Genomic DNA, 26,224 nt, shown 5'->3' with positions numbered 1-26,224 from the left:
AGCAGACACAAAAATAACGGTCTCCTGGTAACACTAGTCTTGTAACACAGAAAAAAGCTCATTACTATATTTGCAACACAACAAAGTATTAAGAAAAGAACAAATTCAACTTTAGCTGAAAATTCCATCTGTGACCCCTTCAAAATGCTAGTTTGACTCAAACATTATGAGTATTTAAGCACACATATATGTAGTAGTACATATTTAGGAGTACAATACTAAGCACACAAGTGCAGGTAAGTTATCAATTTGCTGAAACAATTAAACTGATGCTGGTACCCCACTTCAGCAACAATCACCCTGTTACAACAGCATAATGTACTCAGACTGGTATAAAAGCATGCCTTGGGGAATTGTGAATCTGTCCCACTAAGATGCTTAACATACTTTACATAGCTAAGATCACATTGTGTTTATATATCTCTATCTAGTGGTAAGTAACTGACATTACACCAATGTGAATTTTTTTGTGAATCTGTTTTACCAAGCGGGATTACTGAGTTAGCTGGATAGCTGAACTGAATAAAGCCCAGATCTCTCCCAAATCTGAACACGGACTGAAGTAAAAAGAGATACTTCGAGTAGCACAGTTCTCTTGCGCAGTAATCTTGCTTCGTGAAATACCTCCCAGATTTATGCACTCTATACAAGTATTGTTGCACTAATTTCATTTTAAGAGCAGTGCCTCTACTCATTAAATCATGACTATACCATAGGTACAAATGGCGAATTGCGAATATAGTAAATTATAAATTGAAACTGTTATACATTTGCAATGACTATGTTCATGTATGACTACCAGCATGTTTTGCGGTACAAAACAGAGGTACCCCACAATACAGAAATAACATTTTCAAAATGTCACCTCCATACACTGTCACAATGAATATTCCTACAGTACTGCGAAAACATTTATATACAACATATCTAATTTATTGAGTAAAAAGAGGCACAAAATATGTTGGGTTGTCAGGTTAATACTTTATTTGTTTTGATTGTTGCAAGAAGAGAGAGTGGGGGAAAAGGAGAATCAATACAGAGAAAGAAAAATGATGGAGAAATGAAACATTTGGGGTATATGGGGCAATCTGTGGCTACAAGCCTTTGTATCAGATTAAGTTAGGAGGTGGTCAATGAACATTACAACCTCACAATGCTTTAAAAGCCATCCATAACTCTGTGGGCTGTTCAAACAATTATACATTATTACTCAGAAAATTAAGCATTACCAGACAGTAGGCACATGACTTCAACAGTGAATATCAATAAATGTCAACACATCTAGCCACTGTCTATTTCTCCAGCTCCATTGCCAATCACATAATCTGAAAAATCCCTAATTCATTCAATGAAAGGGGGGAAGATTTGAATCATTCTTGTTCCTCACCAATACCAAAATAAAGAATTATATAGATATAATACTCTAAAATTGACATGAACATTTATGTCTGAAAACTCAGCTGTAATTCCTTCAGCATACCAATATTTTCCTATCGTTGCTGGTTTTCAGGCTTTCTCTAAGGGATCATATTTTATGGAATTAAGAAAAACACTGGAATTAACTTATTGAACCCCAAGAACTTTCCATACCAGTGGAATATATGAATACCTGCTCTAGGGTTGTTATATTTCATAGGCGACCAAATTGTCACAGTGACATATCACTGGGTTAGGAGACATCAATAGCTGCCACTTCAAACTAGTTTTTGTGTGCAGGGGTATGTCTGTTTAATAACTTTTTAAGACCCTGATCAAAAATGCGCTCAAGATGTTGCAGTATGATTGCAACAAGTCTAGGCTATATTTCACCTTATTGGTTTACTCACAAAAAAGAGGCAGGAGATTTGACTGGAGCATAATTGAAAACGTTAGTTAGCATTACACCCTGGATATATAGTGCTTAGGCAGATTTATTTTGGTTTTCCTTTTTTCTCAACACAAAAGGCTTGTAACCACACCCAAGTGGTGCCATATGAGCTCCTGCAGTTTGTCACGCTGTGCTCGGTGCCCTCCGGAAACTAACAGTGTTGCGGTTTCTTCACACACTTTCGGACGTACAAACTTCAAAGGCAGGGTGTAAAGTGCTGGGACATGGGGAGGGGGGCAAGGTTGGACAGCTCCCATACTGACTGAGGAAAACTGTGGCAGCTGCTCTTTTTGGTTTAATATTTTGGAACATAATGGGAGAAAACAGGAGATGAGTAGAACAGAAAATAAACAGAGACGGGGGGAAAAGAACAGACTGACAGGAGCAAGTGCGAGACATTGGAGTTGATACTGTAAGGAGGCAAGTGCTGCTCATGCTTTGTGATTACAGAACCCAAGTTTCTTGAAATGTTTCCTATTGACTACAGTATATATACCAGACTTAAACATGGAGTGGCTGTGACTGTTTCATCTGTCATTATTCAAGTCAGTAAAAAATAATCCATCTACCTTTTGTTTTGTTTTCAACTTCGTTCAACACGTGACTAAATTACATTCATGTTTCTGTGTACTCAAAACCCTTTTTTGCAGAACCCTCTTCTGTCTGGCAAAAGGGGGAAATGTAAAACGAACAGAACATCATATAAAAAACAAACAAACAAACAAATAAAAATGCAGAGATACACGTAACAGTAAAGCCACAAGGGGTATGTGGGGTTCTCCGTTGCAGCGGACGTTATGCCCGGCCTTTTTTCCAGCTAGGGACCAGGTCTAATTTTGATGACATCATCCCCTCAATTTGAACACAGCAGACACAGGAGGAAACATAAAGAGCTGGAAGGACCAAAAATACTGGACAATCTCTGACTGCTACAGTGCCTGTCCAGCATGTATCAATGTACAAAGTTGCTCACACAAACTCCCCCTTCTCATGAATATCCAGGAGGGTTTTTGTTGCTGCTGAAAAAGCTCCATTAAAGATACAAACCTGGCTGCACTTTCCCTCCATGTGACTCTACTGGGATAACACAGACGTCACTGTGTTTCCATCTCTTTCTCCCTTGCTCCCCACTCTCAGTAGACCCTTATACTCTCATTCTCAGCCAAGCAAATGGAGTGTGTCTTTGGGGACACTGGGGACAAAAGAAAAAGGCCACTAAAGATTAGTTTGACTGATTTTTTAAAAATTACTGGAAGAGATGAGATGAGTAATAGGAGAATTGGAAGTACATGACCTGGCATCTGTTCTACAGTTCTTGCCCAGTGGCCAGTTTCACATAAAGTGTCATATAAGCTTCATTCTGTTAATGACGGTGTGTCCACTGTTATGAACAATGTTTAACTTTAGCATGTCAAGCCGCTTTGTGCAAACTCTAAAACATAAAAAACTAAAGGAGACCCTCAAACTGGCTTTATGCTACCTGGCCACTGTGTTCTCTGTTAGTAGAGGTATCACAAACTTTCAAACTTTGCACTTAATGGTGGGTTACCTTTCTTGCTATTACATAACCTGTTCCAGCCATCTAGCTTCTGGGATTGCTACTTCATAATTTGCAGGGTGGACTGTGGATCTAATATTTCTACACACTGACATACAACAACTTGACCATAGCACAGGAATGATGGTCAGACCACAGATCTCCCTGGAATGGGTCATTACTTCAGCAGATGGGCTTGCACGCACGCACATACACACACACAAACACACACACACACACACACACACACAAAGACACACACAATCAAACACTAGAGCAAGCACTTATGTGCACACAAATGCATGTATCTACATGTACATACTCAAGTGCTTGCACAAGTATGAATCTGTAATACGCACATATATGAATGTGTATGTGAACATGCGTGCTAAGACACACGCACAAGTGTGCGCATACACATGCATACACATACGCACAAGTTAATTCAACCACACACATATGTACATGCACACCCCCACATTCACACACTGACAGTCAAGTTACACTCTTAACTCCACTACGTAGAGTGATGGCCTTTCAGACTCATCCCTTTTCTAAAACATAACCAGTCTGTTTTTTTTTTGTTTTTGTTTTTTTCTTTTGCGGTCACTATAAAGGGAAGCAGACTGAACTAATTTTTGCAAAACACACACCCTGTTAGCTGTTATTATTGTTATATTATAGATATTATTATTATAACAATTCTGAAAGACAGTTAATCGAGCTCTAGTACTACTACAGAAAGAAAGAATAAAAGGAGAGAGGTGTACTGGAAGTGCTAGCTGGATAGGGGAGGGAGAGGGGTGTCTTTCTTTGTTTGTCCTACATCCTCCCCCTTTGAATTCCCCCTCCAAACCCCTCCACCCTTTACCCCTCCTCTAAAGTTGACTAGGTCTTATCACTACTTAACTTTACAAAAGAGAGGCAGGGATTGTTCAAGTGCATTCAGTCACCATGGAGCAAAGACACCTCCCTCAAAAGCCCGCCCATCATTTTAAATATTCCACTGCTGTGTCTCCTCCTATGGGTTGGTGCTGTCCCGCTTCTTGTTGTTGCCACTGCTGTTGCTGTAGTGGCTTGGGTTGGCCATTACATGGTGTGGCACCATGCCTGCATATGGGCCAGCAGCATAGTTGAAGAGAGCTGGCAGGAAGGGCAGTGGTTCCACCTTTTCCTCTGGGGCCATCATGTTCAGAGCCATGGGCAGAGCAGCCAGGTTGTAGGGGTAGGCGAGCAGCTGTGGGCTATACAGCAGGTGGTAAGGGTCAGGATAGAAGGGTAGCTTTGATAAGTCCCCATTGGCACCCATCTTTCCCAGTGGTCCAAAAGGAAGAGGGTTGGTTGGATAGGACACAAGGATGTTGTCTTCATGTTTCTTACTGGAGCGGCAACCCCCAGGCATGATAAGAGGCAAAGGAAACTCCTGGACTGGGTACTTAGCCTCGCCACAAGAGCCTGTAGTTGCTGATGAGGGGGCCTCATCAGGTTCAGTCTCCGATTGAGGCAGCCTGGAATGAAGCAATGTGTTAGTAGAGGCATTCTCATTCACCCCAGAGGAGCATGATGGTAGATGAAGTCCCTGTCTCTCAGAGCCCCGGCTGCTATGCAGTGAAGAAGGTGCCTCCAGATGTGCCCGTGCCAACAGGTCAGAGGCATTTGGGGAACGATGGGGTGATTTGGAGTGTCTCTGTGAAACAGTGCTTGCAGGGCTATGTATGATGGAGTACTCTGGAGATGGTGCTGGAGTCTCTACCTCCTGCTTAGGCACTAGGAGAGTTGTCTCCCTGTCTCTCTGCTGCTCTTTCTGGACCTTTACCTTCCCTTTGGCAGAGTGACTCAGCTCCCGCTCCCTTATTATAGAAGCCACTGTTAGATCCTGTGCATGGACAGTGTTTGAGCTTCTGGATATAGCTGGTAACCTGAGGTTCTGAGCAACCCGGGGCTCCTCCAGTTCAGCTGGGAGCCTCATAGGCACCCGACTGGGTGTGCCCTCAGTCTTTGAATCGGCAGTTACTCCACGCTGTGAATCCTCACCTCCGCTGGTCAAGGGCCCTGCTATTTCTACATTGGCTCTTCCATGCAATCGCATAGTCCCACACACAGAAGTGTCTTTTACTTCTTCCATTTGTACTGGGCTGCTTTTACAGTTGATCTGACCCTCTGCACTTCTTTCTCTGGAGATTTTATAGGAACAAGTTGGGTCAAGGATGTCTTTTCTGCTCAAAACCAGGACACTATGAAGGCTGGTCGATGAGGCTTCAAGTCTGTCAAGTCTTGAGCTGGGGCTGGTTTGAGGAAGCTCATTGTACTGCGGACTGGCGTTGCTGGCAGAAGTAGGTCCTTTGTCTTTGTGCTCTGAATCACCAAAGGGCCCGAGTGTCTGGGGTTCTGCTTTGCCTTCACGTGAGAAGTTAGGATCTTGAGACTCAATGTTATCAAAAGGCAGAGGGGCCACCTTGGGATAATTGATGACTGGGATAGCCTGAGCATGATCATTTTTAGCCTTTGACTCTATGCTTGATGATGGCTCTGCTGATGCTGTAGACAGTGCCTCTATGACGGGGGCTATAGCCCCACATTCATGCTCTCCATCTACAGAGGGGCTGTCAACCTCATGCCGTTTAGTATGACGACCCAGCGCAGCAGCTGTTTTGCACACTTTACCACAGTGGGGACAGATGTGTCTCACAGAGGGTCTCCGACCAACACGACCGGGACTACCTTTTCCAGGTACAGCCTTCTCCACTTCGGTCTCCATCACCATGTCCACATCTGTGTCAACTGGTTGATTTTGTGACAGGGAGGAAATGTGGTCAACTTGGACATGCTGGGTTCTCTGGTGCTCATCCAGCTGGGCCTGGGAGGAGAATGACTCACGACACTTCAGGCACACAAACTCCAGTAGGTGTGTTAACTCATGCTTGTCCCGCTTTCGGGCAGTGGAAAACCAGCGCCCACAGGTCCCACACTCAGATGCCCTCTTCATTGTTTGGTGATGCTCTTGTCTACTTGTGCAATTGGCTTCTGTGAGTGACTTAGTGGGGCGTATCCTACTCTGTGATTCATTTTCCTCTGCAATGTCCTGTTGCTGTTTGTCTACTGAGAGACCTGAATTAGTGTTTGAAGATTCTTCATGCCTTTCTGTTCCCTCTTTTTTTACTAGTTCTTCCTCTACTTCCTCCTCTTCTTCCTCATCTTCCTCCCCCTCCTTAATGCTGTGGTCCGTGAGCCTCTCTGTCCTTCTTATTAACCTCAAGGAACGCTTATAACGCAGGTGACGCTGCCAGGTAGACTTCTTCACTTTTTGTACATGCAAGGATTTTCGCTTGGGTTTGTAGGAATAGTAAGGCCGCCACAGGTTGTCCTCTGCATCCTGGTCACTTTCCTCCTCTCTAACCTCCTGACGGAAATAGTATTCCCGGACTTTAGCTATCTTGGGCGCTTTGGGGCTCTTCCTCTCAGGCTCCCCCTCTTCCTGCTCACTGGCACTGCGGTGCAAACGATGTCTGTGACGGTGGTGGTGGGCATGGGTGTGGTAGTGTTCTGTTGGGTCTTGTGAGCTGGCATCAGTCTTTTTGGCTTTGCTTGGTGATAGACTCTTGTCTCTCATAAGGTCTGTCTCAGAGATGCTCCGCTTAACAATAGCCTCCTCCCCAATCCGCACAGTGATCTGGCAAAGTGGCGCAGAACCCCTGATCTCTGCCACCCCTGCTACGCAGGCTGGCTTTGCTGTGTAGGTCACTCCCTTGTTGTGGGCTCTGCGGCCCTTCTGAGGTTTACTCTTTTCTTCCCCTGCCACTACCTCCTTGTCCCCCTCTTCCTCTGCAGTGGATACTCCCTCCCCCTCTTTCTGAGACTGGACATAGTTCTTCAGTACCTGCTTTTTCATGGGTCGATGGGCTGCTTTAGAGGGTAGTTGACTGTTTCCAGAGGTTGAATTTGAGTTTAGGAAGTTTCTGTCGCCCCCAGAGGAGATTTGGTTGCTGTGGACAATGACAGAGGAGGAGATAGCGGTACCATGCTTGATGACCGAAGGTTTAGGATGTCCATAGGTGATGACGGAAGAGACGGGAGCCTTTGAGCCGCAGTAGTCCCTTGATAGTTGTATATTCCTGCTGCCCGGTAGGATACCACCCCCACTACTGCCTGCCTGCTCTTCATCAGTTACCTCTTCCTTAGTTATCCTCAAGTGCCCCTCTAACTTAGCATCTGTGAGTTTTGAGGGTTCCCCCAGACCTATGCTGTCTGAGTTAACTCCAAAGGTGAACTTACTGGGGTCAGCAAGTAAATCTGTGGGATGGCTGTCATTGATGAGTGACTGTAGCTGACTGGGACCCAAGGGTGTAGGCAAACTACAGTCCAAGGGTAAGGACAAGGGCTTTGCAGATTCTGGAGGCAACAGCAGACTTTCTGTAAGGGACTGACTATATGTCTTGTAGGGTCGTTTCTGGGAGCGCATTGGTAGCAGCCGGTATAGCTTGAGGGCATTGACCTTCTGCTTGTAGCCACCATTAGCTGTCTTCTCACTGGAGATGAGGCCAGGGCTGATACCATGAAAGGCCTTCTGGTGAGTTTTGAGGTTGTAATAGGTGGCAAATGCCTCCCAGCAGAAGATGCATTGGTAACGCCGTTCACCTGTGTGCCAGACCTCATGCTTTGTACGGTATTCTGCAAGGGCAAAGACCTTATCACAGAAGTGGCAAGGGTACTTGCGACGCCAGGAGTGCACATTGGAGTGACGCTTGAGGCTAGAGAGTGTCATGTAGGAGCGCTCACACACAGTGCAGAAGTAAATTATGTGTCCATCCACCACCTTTACAAAGTGGTCCTCCTCAGCCAGCAGATCAGCTCGAGGGAAGGGGCGGTGGTGTCGTCCCAGGAAAGGGCGTCCTTTCTTCAAGGGTCGCCCAGGTCCAATGCGACCTTGCTCTGGCTGCCCCTCTTGTCCTCCTCCTTGATCACTCTCCTCAATGTCCTCTTGTGGTTCCTGCTTGGTGGGGGCATGCAGGGCAGGTGAAGCATGTCTACAGACAGCCTCATGGGATTGCAGTCTCTTGTTGTGAATGAAGGCTTTGCCACAGTGCCGACAGCTGAGAGCTCGCCCCCCACGATGAAGCCGCATGTGGACAGTGAGGGAAGAGGCAGAGCTGAAGAGGCGGTGGCAGACCCCACATAGGAGTTCAGGCTCTGAGGACACAGATAAGGAGTCCTTGGGTGGTGGGGGAGTGAGAGGAAGAGGAAGAGGGTTAGGTTGGGTCAGGCTTGGTCCTGTTGATGGGCTTTCTGTTCTCCCCTGCTTGACTCCTGAACCACGATCAATTCTGTCTGGCTCTAGTGCCCCCTGGCCCTGGAAGGCCATGGTGCTCAGGTTGAACAGGATCTGTGCTGTCTCTGTGGTGGAGCACTCAGAGTCCATGCCTGCAGGGAAGCTGTCACACTTCCCCCCTGCTGGAAAAACCAGTCCTGTCCTGTGAGCAGGCAACAGTGGGAGGTTCATAAACTGTGGAACAGTGCCGGTCACTGAGGAGGGGGATGCGGATGGGGGATCTTTCTTGGTAGGTGCAGTTAGGTCAATGGGGGAGGCTGAGGAGGTTGGTGAATGGCCAGGCATATGCTGTATTTTCTTATCTACCTTAGTGGCTAACTTCCATGAAGTCTCCTTTGGGTCTGTTATGCACGCAGAAGAGGATGGGGAGTGGGAAGTGGGGGCGTGATTTTGTGCTGAGAGGTCAGGGAAAGGCACACTGAGGGGAACAGAGAAATATGTTTTTGAGCTCTTGGCAATGCCAACTTTGTCTGTTCCTTCCATTCTGTCAGTTTTATCCTGCCCGATCTTGCTTTTGAAAAGACTCAAATCTTTCTCCTCAAGGCCAGCCAAAAAAGGCACGCCCAGGCTTCGGCCTGCCTCAGAGAGCTGCTGTGTCCCCTTTGAACTGTGCTGGGGAACACGGGAGGTGTAGATGTATTCCAGCAGGTCAGACAGCACTCTAGATTGAAGCTGGGGCAATTCCAGCACCCTGTCCTTCCTAGGGAGAGCAGATTTTGAAGGGGAAAGTGAAGGAGCTGGAGGTGGAGAGGACAGCAGCTCACGGAAGTAGGGACTAGATGCGGCCAAGATACTCTGATGTGCACGGAATTTGGCGTCGTCAGAGGCGATAAGTGTGATGTCACAGAAGGGTGCAGGGCCAGCCAGCCGCTGCTCGTTCAACTGCGAGAGGAGTGTGCCTGCATGGAAGGGGTCCCAGACCTCTGCCTGGGACACCATGACCGCGCCCCAAAACCTGCAAAGAAACAGAACAGACATAATTCATCACACACATATGCATATTCATTGGAAAATATACATATTTTTGCTGGTAACTGCTAAATCTGGCCAACAGGTAAGTAACCGGCCAATATACTGGAGCAGTCTTGTTACATCTCTGTTATACGTACAGGCATCTGTTGAATGAATCTGTAGGTTAGATCTATTGCTCCAGGTTAGGAGAAAGTAAAAACCAAAACAAACTTCAAAAATCAGAAGAAATAACAGCCAAGAAGGTAGGTTACCTTTTTGGTAGTATAAGTTCACTGGTTAATGAGTGTACAGATGTTAGCCGCAGTTGCTCTACTTAAATGCTTGTACATTACTTCCTCATGATTGGAAAAGTAGCTTCAGAATTTATTTGCAGCCGCATATTTACAAAAATAGAATGACTGCACATGGACAGAAATATATAACAAAATAAAACCTAATGAACTGTGTAAGGGTTAGCTTTAATGCCATGTAAAAAAATGTGTGGCGGGCAGGGGGGCAGAGGTTGAGGGGCACCATTTACAGCAGAACAGATTTTGGTTTCAGCCCGGCAAGACTTTGAACGGCATTTTGGAGGTGAGCTCCACTATGCCACGACATTCCCTTCACATTCCCTAATTGAAAGCCATTCAGATTTAATCAAGATTTCCTGAAATAGAGTGCTGACTTATACATAGCCAGGAGAACCTAAAATAGGCCCACTCCAAACAGGAAGAAAAAAAGGCCAATTTCCATCGCAAGCAGCTTGCTGCCTTGGGCAATCGCTCGCATCCTCTGGCTGGGGCACAAGACTAACCTTTTGGGGAGGGGGGTTGTTTTTTCCGCTTTCTGTATCCGGCCTGATTTGTCGCAGCCTAGCTAGGGAAGACAGGCACACCACTCCCACTTTGCAATTTTAATTCAGCCAAGATGGCGGAAATGCATTTCATTTCTTTTTAAGATTCATATTAGAAGAAGAACCTCTAATATGCAGTGTTAGGGTATTTAATTTTTTCTGTGACGCATATGCAGCAAGTCTATGAGGGAGAATAGCGGTTGGACCATAATGATGCGACAGAAGAAAAATCCTCTGTCATGCTTTTCCGCCTGCATTTCTGCCCCGTCGGCCCAAGCAGCAGGCAGGCCTCTGTAAAATTCCACAAGCAGCCCTGAACAGACAGAAACTAGGTCAGCACTGTTATTGCAGAGAGAAGAGGAGGGAGAGAGAGAGAGACTGAGGGACACTGGAAAAAAGAACTAGCATAGTTCACTGTCACACTGATGGACAAACGGACACACATCAACACTGATACACAAACAGCACTGATGGATTAGAAGACTACTCAGACCAATGTAGTATATAAACACTGCAAACACAGACACAAAAGACTTATGGACACTATACGTACTGATATACCGATAACTGAGTTTTACACGGCCACTCTGATAAACAGACAAACAAATGGGCAGGAACTGACAGAATGGTATCCAGGAAACTCTATTTATATTCAGACACAAGCACACAAACTAGTACGGAACCGGATGAGTTTTGAGGTTCAAAAACTCCCAGTTTTATACAGCATTTTCTCTGATTTGCAGTGGATGACAAAGCTAGCCCACCTCCCCCTCAGTTTTTCTCTCCGTCTCCCTCTGACGCACGTAGTGCCTCTCCACAAACAGGTCCTGCACAACAGACTGGCCAAGCGTGACAGGGGTGCCTCGCTCTCCCCTCCCCCTCACACACGCTCAGTCTGACCCTGTGAGCCCTGCCAATCCAGCCCTGAACCTACAGAGGCCGGCACGGCACAGCTCCGCCTCTTTCTGCAAACTGAGCCCTGTTCACAAGCAACACTAGAGCACTGTGGGCTACCAGCATAAGCTCAGAATGACCAGGGCCCCAAACGCTCAAAATTCCGTGATCACAGATCAGTCCATTGGCTTAGCCTACATAACGCAACTGAAGCCAAATACAAATCTTTACGTTTCCGCCAATATCAGACTCTTTGTTCAGGAAATTATAAAAGGCCTGTACTGTCAGGCTATACATTTCAGTTACTTTCCTAAACTAAACGTACGCATGTGAAAACATCATTATTTACTGTTCTTAATATCTGTGTTGCAACTGTTTGGTATAGTATATCTTTTTTGCCTAAGGCCAGCCTGCGAAGCCCTGAATCAACAAGTACACACACGCGTACACACACACGTTCACACACTCATATATAACATGTAAGCATAATACCTAATGAATGAAGGGCAGTATGAAAGTATTAGTTCAGCACATCAAAGAAAATGGTAACTAAAATTCAGTTATTAACACTTAAAAAAGGGTACCACACTGCACTATGTACACCAACAATGTTGTGCGTTGGTGACTAAATATTAGTCATCAAGTGCGTGTGGACACACTTGAGATGAGAGAACATGATAGATTTGTGCAGGGTAATCAGCTGAAGGGAGTGGAGATGGAAATGGGAAAGTATGAGTTTTGCCTGTCTCTGTGCTGGTCACTGCAGGGGCCCGGCCTGTCAGGGCAGCAGTTGGACTGTGAAGAGGGGCCTGTCTTTAGAGCCTGAACTCTGGACAACCTCCGGCCAAAAAACATCACCGAGCCAGCCAGCTGAGAATTGAGGGGAGGGAAGGGGGGATGTGGGGTGGTGGGGGGAGGCTTACTTCAAACACAACTCTTCCTTGTACAGATTTCATGGTTTCCTTGTCTTTAAGATCTTACACAGCATGCCCAAACCATTTTCCTGAGAATAAACTGTGGTACCGTGTTGATTTTGCATGCCACTCCACGCTCTGCTGAGTCCATCCATGTAAAATGGCGTACTTTTACATGGTCTCCCAGAGTTCAACCCAACAAATAATTCCCATAATTCTGTCACAACAACTGAATCATGGGCAGTACATGAAAGGGTATGATGAACAAATGCATGAGGGCAAGAAATGCCATACAAGATTAATGTCAGTTCACCAAATCATTTAAATCTTTTAGCGTGTAGATTCCTTGGTTCCACAACACAGACCACCAAAGTGTTCATCAAGCTGACAAACACACAGGACTGACATAAATGTCCACTTTCATCTTGAATTTTACAATGACTCTTGGTGCCCGGGTCAAACGAGTGAAGTGATAATTGTCACGATGGTACAAAAATGTTTGAAGCAATGCAACAGTGCAGAATGAAAATTGAATGTACATGCAACTGCATGGTTTCCTCCATGTTGCTGGTGTTGCAGAACAACCTGTGCACAATCAAAGACTGGAAACTGGTGATCAAAAATATTTGATAGCATTGAGCAACTGTGCTCATTGTCTCCTGACCTCTGACCCAGTGCTCTATGCTTTTATGAGACAGTTTTCCCTTATACAATGAGAATAAAAGCTGGCTAGAGGAGCCTTGACGAAGAGGAATGTGGAAATATTTGGCAGACCTACTTTTTTTTCTTGTTTTGGGAAGGGGGGGGCAAGGAAATAACAGCAGGACTATGACGTCAATGTACCCTCCTAGTTTTTGCAACAAGCTCCTTTCCAAAAAAACTAAAAGGTGAAAAGAGAAAGTAGTCATTCTTATGACAAGGCAAATGAGTAGTAGAAGGGAGAACCAGGAGCAGAATACTCTACCTAGCATATGCACCCTTCGGGAAGCATGTATGTACATGTTACACTGAACTCTCTTTGTTATTATTTTAACAAATCGATGGAAATCAAACCATCGCAACGAGGGAAGGCTTCCAAAATACAAAGACAGCCTCCTTTTTTAAAATCTTCTTTGACGCCCTCTTAGCCCACTCCTGAGGTGCGATCCGGAGCAGTTTTAACCTACGCAGAGTTCTTAATATTGGAAGTTTCTGCTTTTTACATCGCAATCACTAGACGAGTCATCTCGCTCCTGAAAAAAGCACTGCGTGGTGTGCGAGTGAGACAGAGGAGGATGAGGGAGAGGAGGATGAGGGAGAGGAGGGCCCTCATTAACCGCACACACACATGCGTGCGCACACATACAGACACGCACTAACGGAAAAAAACACTTCGCTTTCCCCCTTCCTTACAAGACAAAAACAACAATAACAATGGAGCGATTGAAAAAACAGGCAAAAAAAGAAAAAGAGAGAAATGAATCGGTCTAAGATTCTTCTCCTCCCTCTCTTTCTCTGGTAGGTAAGCACACAACAAGACGACAACGTACCTCGGAAAACCTCCTGCTGCATCTCTGCTGCGATGTGTTCTCTCTCCTCTCTCTCTCTCTCGCTCTCTCTCACTCCCTCTTCCTCGTTCTGTGTGTGTGTGTGCGTGTGCGGTGTGTGTGTATGTGTGTGTGAGTGCAGAGAGAGATGGCGCACACACAGGCAGCAGTGTGTAAAGACAGAGGGCAGGAACGGCTCTCGCTCTCTCTCTCCCTCCCTCTCGCTCTCTCCCTCTCGCTCCCTCTTGCTCCCTCTCTCTCGCTTCAGTTTTGCCTCGGACACATGATTCTTGGTGTTTTTGCTTTTTCCAGTGAGTGAATTCTTTTTTTGTACCCCCCAAATTCTTTTTCCTTCCCCGCACCCCTCCTCCTCTGATTCCAATCCTCTTTTTATTTGGAAGTGTTGTTCTTCCTCTCTGTCTCTCTCTCTCTCTCTCTCTCTCTCTCTCTCTCTCGCTTTCTCACACACACACACACGCACACACATATACATACACATTACTTTATATACACAAAGCTCAGAGATAGATAGATAGATAGGGAGAGAAAGACGGGGGGGGGGGGGGGGGGGAGAGCGAGAGGACGCCATTTAAGCAGTTTGTTATGAGCACTGCCAGTCCCCAAAATGGCTGAAAACAAACAGGAGCCATGCCAACAAAAAAGACTGGGCAGAGAGGGGGGAGACGAGGAGAGAGAGAGGAGGGAGGACAGACAATAGTTGGAATAGATGCTCGGTTCCCTAAATGCGCGAAGTTGCTGAACGAGAGAGATCAAAGAGTGGGAGAAAAGGGCAGAGATGCACGCTGGTCTCAATTTTCATTTTTTTCTACTGCTTCCGTGAAGAGAGTGACAGTTTATGGCAAGTGCCAGAGTGGTCAAGTGCAACTAACCTACATTTTTCAATATTTCAATTCACTTCTGAATATGAATATGAATGTACATGCAGCTGACAATATTCACCTGTGCAGTGTTCATATTTGAGAGGCAGGGCAGCACCTGTTTCTCTTGTCTCTGTCCAACCCCACCTTCAACTCGCACATAAAGTCGCGCTCGGGTTGAGTCTCCTCCAGTGCAAGCTACAATCTCACATATCTGCCCAGACAGCAGTGCTACGCACAAGGGGGTGTGCCTCCCATCTAGGGAAGAAAGACCCGGGGCAGAAAAAGTGGATATGAAGCAAAGAAAGAAGGAAGACATGGAGTAGGCAAAGAAGAGAAGGGCACTATGGGAAAGGGACAAGGAAAAAAGAAGGCAACATACGGTAATGAGAAGGGGCATTGGAATTTTCTGGAACCTTTCCTCCCTCACACTTCCCTTGATTCTCTTTTGCGTTTCTGCAGTTCCCCCCACCCCCACCCCCCATCTCCCACAACCCCCTCCCTCCTGCCCTTTCCCTTTGTATACCAGCGCACTTGTCTCCATGGAAACAGCGTTTGGATTGGGTGTTGTTCCTATGACCTCTCCGGCTTTTGCAAGAACTTTGTCGCTTTTTTTCCCCACTGATCCGCTCTTTCATTTTTTTTTAGCAGGGGGGAACTTTGTGTGTGTGTGTGCATGCGTGTGCAAGTGCATATACTGCATACACACACATACGTATACACACAAACATAAACAGTATATATAAATATATATATATGTATTTATGTATATATATATATATATATATATGCATAAACAGTACATATATACATATATATATATACACACACACACACACACATATATACATACATACAAGTATGTATGAGAGAGAGAGAGAGAGGGTGAGCAAGCATGCAAGGGTACTTACAGCTAGCTTTATCCTTGTGTACTTGAAGTACCCATACTGAACATGACACACGTGGATATCTAGCAAGCTCATTATCATACTTCCATTACTAAAATTGAGGACATACATAGCGATATTAAGTCATTAAGGATTAAAAACAATACAAGAAGGATAGACAAGTGAGTGACCAGAGTTTTTCACAGAACACACAAATATGTAAAATACAAAAACAACTACTGATCATATATTTTGTGTGCCCCAGTTGACTAAACCAATATCACTCTTCATTCTTTGGTTTGTACATATTGACAGTTCCTCAACATAAGGAATTTGCAAACAAATTATACAATGTATTGAAGCTTAGATAATGTGATATCCCCTCACAACATCAGACAAATGAACCCACAACCCGTGCATGGCAGGGTGTAATCACAGGCCATTGGTATATTAAAAAAAGACATCAGGAGACAGTCTGACCTGGTGGTATGGCGGGGGCTCTCACAGCAAGGAATTGGATGGTCTTGGAGAGGGATAAGAGAGAGAACTGCCCCATACAGATGCCAGACCGGCCTTCCTTCACTGCATCCAAAACACAGCCCTACACGGAGACAGAGAAACCTCAAACCATAAATCACACATGCACATGCCTACATAAATACATACATACACATTCACACACATGTGCATACTAGCAAACATGGATGCCCACACATATGCACACAAATACACGCATACACCTTTCACATATGAATACACATGCACAGACATGCATACAAAAATGAACATCAATCAATCAACCCAAAACGGGACTCAGTCAGTACAGGCACTTGCCCTAAGCACAAACGGCATCCCACAGCTTAGTGATGGCAACTTTGAGCAATGCCCCAACAATAAGGAGAGGAATCTGCAGCACCAGCACATAATGGGGCAAGTCCTGCCAGGGCTACTGTAAGATGGGTTCAAGCTGGCCAGGTTTTCTTAAATTACTGTTATTAATTCACCTGTAATAATGTGTGGGCTGTAGTGTGGAAAATAGTAACAAGCTCTTGAACATAGTGCTGCTCTTGTAGATACAGGTGGGCCTGCAGTGACTCAAGAAGCACAACTAGCAATTCTAAATTAGGGAGAAAAAAGGAGTGGAAAAAACATTTTTTTTTTACCACATTCACTGTTAATAGGGCACCATTAAGTCTACAAGCCACCTTGGGCAAGACAGAAAACACAAATTATTATTGCTTCTTTGTTTCGTACCACTTCAAAACAATTTTTTTCTACACTACAACATTGAATTTCACAGGAAGGTTATTGTTCTTGTACAGTTTTTCTCAATTGTTTACAAACTGTAACTGACACAATGTTCAGAAGCAAAAGTTCAAGCATGAAAATTCAGAACTATTTTTGAAAAATACAAGTGCATTTTACTTGCTTAAATATGAGTTCCATATCACACATTCCCCAACAGGCTTCACAGTTCCAGGGTTAGTACACTTTTCATTTTGAAGTGTCTTGTGTTCACATGGGAAAAAATGTTAATTGGTCATGGATGTACATTAATATTACTTTTGGTTCATTGTGTTGTATGATAGAATGATGATTATTTGTGGAAAACACAAATAATCATAACATAAACATCCAATAATTTTCTCCCAATCCTGAACATCAAAATTTCAGCCCATTTTGTTACAGCAACATCCTGAACCGCATTGAACTGTACTATATTGCAACATAGTTGGGTCAATTCTGAACAAAATTCAGAATTGCTGACAAATACGAAATCAATTAAATTCTTAAAATTGTATTGAGATAGGGGACAGGATATAAAATTTGAATTTGAATGAAAGGAAATGCAATTTAAAGAAATTTAATGTCAAATCCCTGTAAATTCTATTTACTTAATTTATGGAAGTCAAGGTTAACTTTAATTTCAATGACATTAAAAATGAAATTTAGATTTAGACATTAAAAATGAAAAGTAGGACAGTATATTGCTAATACTTAAAACTGGACTTTGATAGGCAAAAGTAGACTCTCTTGTAGAATAAGACAATCCTGATACCCTCCCTCCTTGGGAATGGCTCTACACAAAATTCAAAAACAGAAATTGTTTGCAATAAAACTGATTTTTTTTTCTATTGTTGCATCTAATCATAGCTGACTAAAAGCAATTTTCTGGTTCCGAAATAAATTTTCTGACAACTGAAAGATACATTTATATGAAAGTGTTGTTCATTTCCGTGAATAATGCTTTCTCTTGTTTTGCTACTAATGTTTGATGCTGATAAATGCTAACACGTTTTTGATAGCATTGTCATATGCTAAATGTTTTGAGTACACCAGATGTTTTTCAGGAAATTTATGTGAATATTTCTTTAATGTAATGTATGTAAACAACGCTGTGAAAACACTATTATTTTTGTTTAGCTGACACGCTTATCCACCGCCATAGCTATTGTACACATGTTTATCCACTGATACAACTGGGATATTTAGTAAAGGGAATCAGTTACACATTTTGCAGCATAAGTAGCCAATCCCATTTCGGATTTTAGACCAGGAACCCTTTGGTTATAATCCTGGTTCTCTAAACAGTAGGCCATGCTGCCCTATACGGCCTCAATTTTGAAGCAGCAAGAAATGAGCACAAACTAATTCTGAATAGGGATGTTGCCAGCATTTGAGTCTGAGTCCAAGTCATGTCACGTATTGAGTGTGCCACACATTCACGCGGCTGGAGCTAGGGAGGTGTAAACTGGACTATTACGCTGTGTCTTTGACAGCTTGTTGCCTGTGAGAGGACAAGGGCCGTCTAGGAACGTTTTTAAAGAGATAGTGAGAGAGGGGACAGGCAAATGGGAACCAATCAAGAAATGATATTTTAAAGAAGCCGAAGCCAGGCCCAAAGTGTAGACAGCAGGGAAAAGAGGAAGGACTGGGACAGGAGGGAAAAAAGAGCGCGAGCCGCCAAGAGAGACTGGAAGGGATGGGTGGAAAATCAGCGGGGAGGGGTGCCTGATCGGGGGAGGGGGGGGGGGCATTTTTCCGCTGCCAGGGAAAGAACGGCTAAATCAAATTAATTAGCTTCTTCATCTCCCAGCAGCTACTCAGGCATGCTCCATGCTCTACCGAGAAGGGGGGGGGGGGGGGTGGGAGTGGGAGCACAGATATGTATGAGCACCCTGTTGTGTTTCTGTTCCATTCTGGGGGGGGGGGGGGTTCAGAGTGGTGGTGGTAGTGATGCTGTGGTGACTGTATGGGGGGGTAGAACAGGCAGGGAGCTGTGCAGGGGGCTATAATTGTCTGATAAGGCCTAGGGTTGTTTTTCTCATGGTAAGCAGTGAAGAAAGAAAGTCCTGTGCTATAATAGGACAGGATGAAACGTGCGTAGTTTTACGTAGATATTTTATGGTGCCATTTTCTGCGTATGTCATATTTCCTGTTTCTCTTCTGTGTCTTTAAATGCATTGTCAACACCCCAGCTCTCCCGTCACGCCTCTTTAAATAGAGCCTACTTGAATTTGAACCTGACAGAAACAGAGAGAGACAGAGAGAAAGGGAGAGGGAAAGAGAGAGAATCAGAGAGAGGGGAGGGGAAAGAAAGTGGGATGAGCCAGAAAGCAAGACAACGAGGGAGAGAAGGGAAGGGATAGGGACAGAGGGAAAGGGAGGAAGAAGGACAGAGGGAGCTTCTAAATGAAATCACTCCCCAGTGAAAAGAAAAGAGAAAGAAAAAAATAATAGCGCTGACATCAGGAGAGAGATAAAGAGAACGAACGAGGGAGAGGCAGATGGTCAGAGACAGTGGCAGCGTGCCAGGGGGAAACACAACAACGGACGGGAGAGAAAAGAAAAGAGAAAAAAGCTTGAATTAAAGAGAGTGGCAGACTCAAGGAGAGAGAGGGAGGCGGTCGGACAGAGGGAGATCCGAGTGGCCTGCGTATGGTGGTGACGGCAGCTGTGGGGGTGGGGGTGGGGGGGCGGGGCAGGACAGAGAGGTAGAGGGACACAGGGGGGGGGGGTGCAGACAAACAGAGACGGGGGCAGCACTCAGGGGAGGGGAGGAGGACTCTATGGCGCTGCTCAGGCCAGACTTGGCTCGGTCAGAGGAGCACAGATTAATACTAAGCCGATTGCAACAGGAGTTGGAATCAAGCGCAATTAATTTAGCACCCAGATTTTTCCAGGAAGAAGCAACAGTGCTCTACAATGAGGAGACAATTGGGTCTCCTTCTCTTCTTCCGTTTGCTCTGCTCTTTGCATTTGGACAGGTCTAGAGATCCATATACCTTAGCTTTGCATTAATCAACAGTTCCAGACCATTCCAAACTTCTCATGCATATTCATATAAGGTGCTTCACCAACCTTTGAGTCAAGGAATTGCCAAAAGACTGGACTTCAACCGTCATTAAAGATGACATCCATGTAGACTATGGGTGGGCTTCATTAGCAAGTTACGTGGTCCATCACATTTATATGTATTTATTGGTTTATTGGACAAAAATATTGGGACCCAATACCAATATTTATACTGTAACTGTATTTAATATATATTGTCATATGGAGTGACATTTGTTTTTAAAATACATTTTAATTCTTAATAAACAAATGCAGTATGTTCAGAACTAAAGTGGTCTATGGTGTGCCATATATTCCAAATAGTCATACTATAGAGATGATTTGTAACATCGCTCAGTGACACTGCTCACAGGTTATAGGGATATTTCACTTTGGTATAACACAAATAATTTTGGGGATCTTCCCCATTGTATTTGCATAGCGCGAATATTAGCAACATTAGTTGTCCTTGTTGACTGTTAACATTATCGCTGGTCCTCCTGGTTGTACAGCTCCCAATTCACTCCCATTTAATTTTGAGACCTTGCCAAAATTAAGTTTTAAAGAGCAAACTAACTACGGTGGATAATAGGTTGATAGAAGCATTCTAATGTCAAATGGTAAAGAAATATATAATGTTTTTATGATGTTTACTTGCCTTATAAAAGAAAAAGAAGATCCAAAAATGGTTTTATTTTAACTAAGTGATTCTAAGTATTCTTGCACATGATAACATACTCACATGGGTGCGTGCATTTAAAGTAATGACTTGCTATATTTCTACACGGTAGTCAATTTGGAAATAGATCCTCTACTAATAGTTAACCTAAACCTGAAAACAGCTTATCAGCTCAAAAAAACAGAGACCTTTTGACACCAGTACTGCTTTATATCATTCTATTATCCTGCATAGTTAGTTTGTGCTTTAAATCTATTAATTTCGGCGAGGTCTCGAAAATGAATAGAAGAGAATTGGAAGCCTGACAACCAAGGAATGAAGATGCGGTTAACAGTCAGCAGGGACAGCTGATGTTGCTAGTATTCATACTATGCAAATACAATGGGGTAAGCTCCCCAGAATTACTTATACCAAAGTGAAATATCCCTTTAAGCCAAGATATAGAACACACACTATCTAGTGACTTTCTTTCCGGCAAACTACCTACAATAGTTTGCCGGAAAGAAGCAGAGTAACACAAAAGAACTCACAGCATTTCAAAAACATGATCTGTTGTACTTGCCAAGAAAGTTTTCACTGTTGGTTATGTTCCTGTTCACTTGCACCTCAAGACATAGCACCTAGCATCAGGCTGAAAAGGCCTAGACCTGCTAGACCCTCACCAGTCTGGCTTCTGATCCAGGTTCAAAGTCCTGACCCTTGCCTACACTGCAGCCAACAGGACAGCCCCCATCTACTTACAGGACATGATTCAATTCTATACGCCTGTTCGACCACTCCGCTCTGTGGCAGCAGGGCGCCCTGCACCCTCTCCCATCCGGGTAAAGGGTTCTCGCTCAACCGTATCACAGAGCTTCTCCACCCTTAGCTCCCCAGTGGTGGAACAAACTCCCTGTCCCTCTACGAACCACTCCCTCATTGCCCATCTTCCACCGTGGTCTGTAGATGCATCTCTTCAGACTTAACCTGGACTAACTATCACCACTCTGTGGATCATCGCACATTCTCCTCTTTCATGCCACTCATGTTACATGTACCTCCATTCCAGCACTTATTGTACTTTGTATTATTGTCCTGATGTTGTAGCTTGTACTGCCCCCTAGTTTGACTTAGCATAGGTTAGGTCAGAATAATGTTCACTGTGTGAACTGGACTTTATACGTTCTTGGCTATGAATAACTATACAAAATGAGTATTGTACCTTATCGGACCTTTGATATGAAATTTTGTACGTCGCTTTGGATAAAAGCATCTTCCAAATAAATGTAATGTAATGTAATGTAATGCCTAGCCCACCTTAAATACCTCATATGCCCTTATGCCCATGCCCTGCCTTCTCCTGTCATCCACAGCATCCTCAAAAACTCAGCAAAAGCCCCCTTTCCTTACCACTGACTAGAAAGAGATAGAATGTGCTTTCTGTTGCCATTGGACACCCCCAAGCCCAAATAAAGCCAAATCTCTATGACATATCTTTATATCTTTACACATTGGCTTTCTCAAGGCCTCCCCCCTCCTTACTGTCACGCAGTATCATCAGATTTATCTGGCCAATCTATTCCCCAATGTACTATTTTGAGGTCTATGAATTGTAATGATGTGTAGTTGTTCGTACTGATTCATGTAACTTCAAGTATAGGCTTGATTGATTCATTTTTTTCTGGTGCATTGTGAAATTAAAACACGTCATACTTATTTATTCAGTTGCCAGTTGTGTTAGCTACCTATTATTGCATTACTACCAAAAAATACCAACCCCTCATACATTCTATTTTGGTTAATTTGCCCTAGGGTCACAAAATTCCAAAACAATTTGACACAAAGTTATGAAACTTGGTATGTGCATTACCAGTTATTGAGAAGCAGCCATAAAGCTTTTGCCCAATTCAAACTCATGGTGGGGCTATAGAGATCCAAAAATAAAACATTTTCAAAGCTTCTAATAAATACCATAGTTCTCATGCTTTCAAACTTGCTAAAATGACAAGAACCCTCATTAGGAACATAGATATGTACTCTATAGGTTGCCACCATCTTGAATTGGCTGACATTTTGTATTGCAGTTATTCTTCTAAGACATGTCTAAGTTCTTCCTTAGCTGCTTGGGTGATTTTTATAAAAACGGGGTTAAGCCTGAGGGTGGCACCCAACAATGCAGTACCAAATTTGGTGCTGGTTCGCCACATGGTGGCACTACAATAGTCACTTTCAATTGTAGTTATTAAACGTAACTCCTGAACTGTCTGACCTGGAGATTTAAAATCAATATCAATAGGTGTCACACCTGACAAAGAACGAATCTGCCTTAAAGAACCATAAGACCAACATACTGATTTTCTGCCATTTTTTATTATCTGAAAACACCTAAAATGTTTCACCTTCAACTGAAATTGACCGATTGGTATGAAATGTTTGGATTTTGCCTCATCTCACATATATACAGGTTACTTTTCAAGTGGTTATGTTAAAATGCAGCCGAATAATGATCCAATGAATTTGCAGTGGGTGTGGCTTATCACAAAAAAGCTTATATTTCCACAACGATTTCACATAAAGTTATGACACTTGGCATGGGCATTGATAGTAGGATCAAGACTCCAGCCCCAAAGGCTTAGCTCAATCCAACCACATGATGGTGCTATAGAGATCCAAATATGAATATTCAAAAATTCACAGCAGTATCAGACAGGCCCCTAAGTTGATGGCATGGTCCACAATCTAAGGTGGAAAAGTCGGTGCCCACCATCATCATGTCTCTGTATTTGCCAACTGTTGCTGATGCTGCTTGGACCCCAGGAATCGCTGCTTGCAGCTATATTTCTATTTTGGTTTTTCAATTTTATGCCTGCTTGTTGTACTTCATGTAAATTTATTCTGTGCAATCGTCCTGGATAAATAATTTGTCAAATAAAAAATAAAGATAATATACAGGTAATTCCAACAGCCATTCCAATACAACATTTAATTCCAATACAACATTTAATACAACAATATTTCAAATGCATTACATCTCCAATGTTTAAAATAAAAAAATGGTGTGTATCCTGTATGCAGGACCTCTGAATAAGATGCTATGTGCACACCTATGCTCATTTCCCCAGCCGGTGGGTTATCAGCTGTTTACTGCTCTGCCTGCATAGCACATAATCTCAAAAGTTAAGGTAAGTGTAGATTCTTCAGTGTACATTTCCTTCAAAATTCATATTACAAGATTGCCGCTGCCAAGTCAGTTGCATCCTGGCCAGAAACTGTGCAACACCTGTGCAACATCTGTGCAACACAGACATGACCAACTGTGTTGAAACAGCTGTGCGAAACAGCTGCAAGTTTGTGTATCCATTTGCACTTCATGAACACACCTGTTGTAGCCCTAATTCCTTACCGTCATTTCTGGAATTGATTAATACATGGCAGTTAGAAGATGAGAGGGTACATTTCTTATATTCTTATTTACTGGGTTCCAAAAAGGAAGGTAGTTGGGGGAGTAGCTTGGACAAAACCGATATTTTATTCCTTATCAAAGAGAAAATTAGAAAACAGTTCAGGAAAAAAAACACAAACCCCTGTAGTTCCCAGCTCTTGAGAAACAGCTTCCTGCAGTGAAGTACAGCACAGCGACATCATCAAAACAAACACCACAGGAACAGGATGTTCCCCTCCCTCCCTGGGGATTCTGGGATTCCTTTCAACTCAAGTGTTCTTTCATACCCTTGATCTCTTTCATAAATATGCCCAAACTCTTCAGAACAATTCCTCTCATTTATTACAATATAATTGTTCAATGCGCATAACACATTAATTGTTCTGAATTCTCACGTTTTCACATTTCTACTACAGGAGAACCAATTATGCTCTCATAAGGCTCCACTGATGAAGATCACGTTAGCATTTTTTTAAAACATCTGTTACCATCCCTTCAAAAAAATTTCCAAGAAGGCCTATATGCAAAGGACTAGTCATATTTGTATGCTCGCCCCTCACGGAAACATCATCCGTCTATTCGAGGGAGTGTGGCCTCGGAACTGCGTACTACCAGCTGCTTCTTTTCACTCTGTCATACACCAGCAGAGCTGCGCAGTCATTGCATTGGATTACACTTCATGTACAGCTGGCACAGCCGGACTATTGTGCCTGATCGATCAGTAATAGTTTTTGCACTATAAAGCACGCTCTCCTTGGACAGACTCCTGACTATAGTCATTACGAGTATGGTCAAGATTCAGTTCTGGAACACAAGGTGTTACTACCCCAAGGGCTAGTGCTTTAACTGGATACAATATCTGGGAGGATCGCATCCCCACAGTTTCCATCAAATAAAAAAATAATTTCACATGAACACTATAAGCCTTGAAAGCTTTCGTCCAACTCCCTAATTAGCTAACGGTAGCTAATTGTTTACACTTTCATACCACTGACCAAACTAGTGACTTCAAATTACTGTGGAGAGACATCTCAACACAAGGAACAATGAGTCATGATTGTTTACCCATCCTAGGTAATTTGTTATTGTATTTTTTAATGTCACTTGCTTTCTGGTTTAACCCCTTTGCAAGACGTTCCTCCTGCAGTTAGGCCTCTAAATTCTACTTTAAACAGAGGAATAACAGCCTGATCACATGATAACAACACATTTATGTAACTCCTCACACATGACGCACTAAGCATCATGTGATCAGGCTGTTATTCCACTGTTAGTGCATTTATGCAAGAGGACCAGGCATATGAGATCACATATGGGGTTAAAGATTGTGAAAAAATCTCTGACCCCGTAGGTCCTGTTATGCTTGTATTTCGGAAAGATGCACCAGGACCCAAATGGTTTTAACAATGACCCATGAACCCATTCCACAGTGCCAGTTTTGTAGCTTTTGCGAGGAAGTCACATATGCTAAACATGCTAAAGCCTATGAAAACGTGTGGAAATCCTAATCTGAGTAGTTGAATTGGGTGAATTACATGGGGACCTTGGGAGTAGAGGTCAGAAGTGAAGGGTCACAAATACAAACAAGGAAGCAAAAGGGGGAGCTAGAATCTGAGCAGGAGTAGGCGGTTAGTTCCTGTTAAAAGATACATCAGGCTTTTCCACCAAAAATGCTAATCCTGATAAGAACTCTGCGGCTCCACCTCCACACCAATCTTAGCTTTTACACTACGTAATCACACAAGACACATCGTCCTTTCTCACACTGAGTACTGTTTGCCCTCCAAATACAGTCAGTGCTGAGTCTGGGACACACATCCACCCTCAGTTAGTCAGGCCCAATATGACAGGTCAAACCACACACAAACAAACACACACACACACACAAACAAACACAGGCTGGTTCTAATATACAGGCCTTCACCACAGGTGCATCCATAACTGGGCACCAAAGAAAAACACAGCACAAAAACAACAGAATTCCTCACTCTGCTGCACTCTTTCCTCTGACTCTTACCTTCTGCTGCAAAGAGGAGGATATTTTAAGAGGGATCCAGAATCTCCTTGCCAAAATGGAGTCCCTTCTCTCTCCCCTGTGCTGTGCATGCTCTGCTCCTGGTTCTCTTTCTGGTAGTCTCTCTCTCTAGCCCTCCCTC

The 26,224-nt window shown here is 43.7% G+C and overlaps 2 protein-coding genes across 4 annotated transcripts in view; one reads left to right on the top strand and one right to left on the bottom strand.

Annotated features, from left to right (window-relative positions):
* The window catches only part of hdlbpb (high density lipoprotein binding protein b), a 118,169-nt gene that overhangs the window by 76,447 nt on the left and 15,498 nt on the right, over positions 1–26,224 (top strand). The gene's annotated exons all lie outside the window — the stretch shown is intronic.
* On the bottom strand, positions 962–26,224 carry zbtb4 (zinc finger and BTB domain containing 4). 3 transcript variants are annotated; one of them, XM_064328833.1, is made up of 4 exons: positions 26,086–26,224; positions 16,114–16,234; positions 14,829–15,004; positions 962–9,685 (listed from the first exon to the last, which is right to left on the bottom strand). In XM_064328833.1, exon 4 carries the CDS (start codon positions 9,667–9,669, stop codon positions 4,426–4,428), a length of 5,244 nt encoding a protein of 1,747 aa, XP_064184903.1. In that variant the 5' UTR covers positions 9,670–9,685; positions 14,829–15,004; positions 16,114–16,234; positions 26,086–26,224; the 3' UTR covers positions 962–4,425. The 3 variants fall into 3 exon arrangements, with proteins under 3 accessions (XP_064184903.1, XP_064184902.1, XP_064184901.1); XM_064328832.1 differs by lacking the exon at positions 14,829–15,004; XM_064328831.1 differs by lacking the exons at positions 14,829–15,004; positions 16,114–16,234; positions 26,086–26,224 and adding an exon at positions 13,872–14,367.

This window comes from Anguilla rostrata, chromosome 3 (genome assembly GCF_018555375.3).
Source record: "Anguilla rostrata isolate EN2019 chromosome 3, ASM1855537v3, whole genome shotgun sequence".
In the NCBI taxonomy this organism is placed as follows: Eukaryota; Metazoa; Chordata; class Actinopteri; order Anguilliformes; family Anguillidae; genus Anguilla; species Anguilla rostrata.
The sequence above is the reverse complement of the archived record's forward strand: the minus strand, read 5'-3'. Positions and strand labels throughout refer to the sequence as shown.

What these genes read in the sequence shown, in the direction of transcription:
- zbtb4 (XM_064328833.1), bottom strand. Translation starts at nt 9,669, where the DNA reads ATGGTGTCCCAGGCAGAGGTCTGGGACCCCTTCCATGCAGGCACACTC.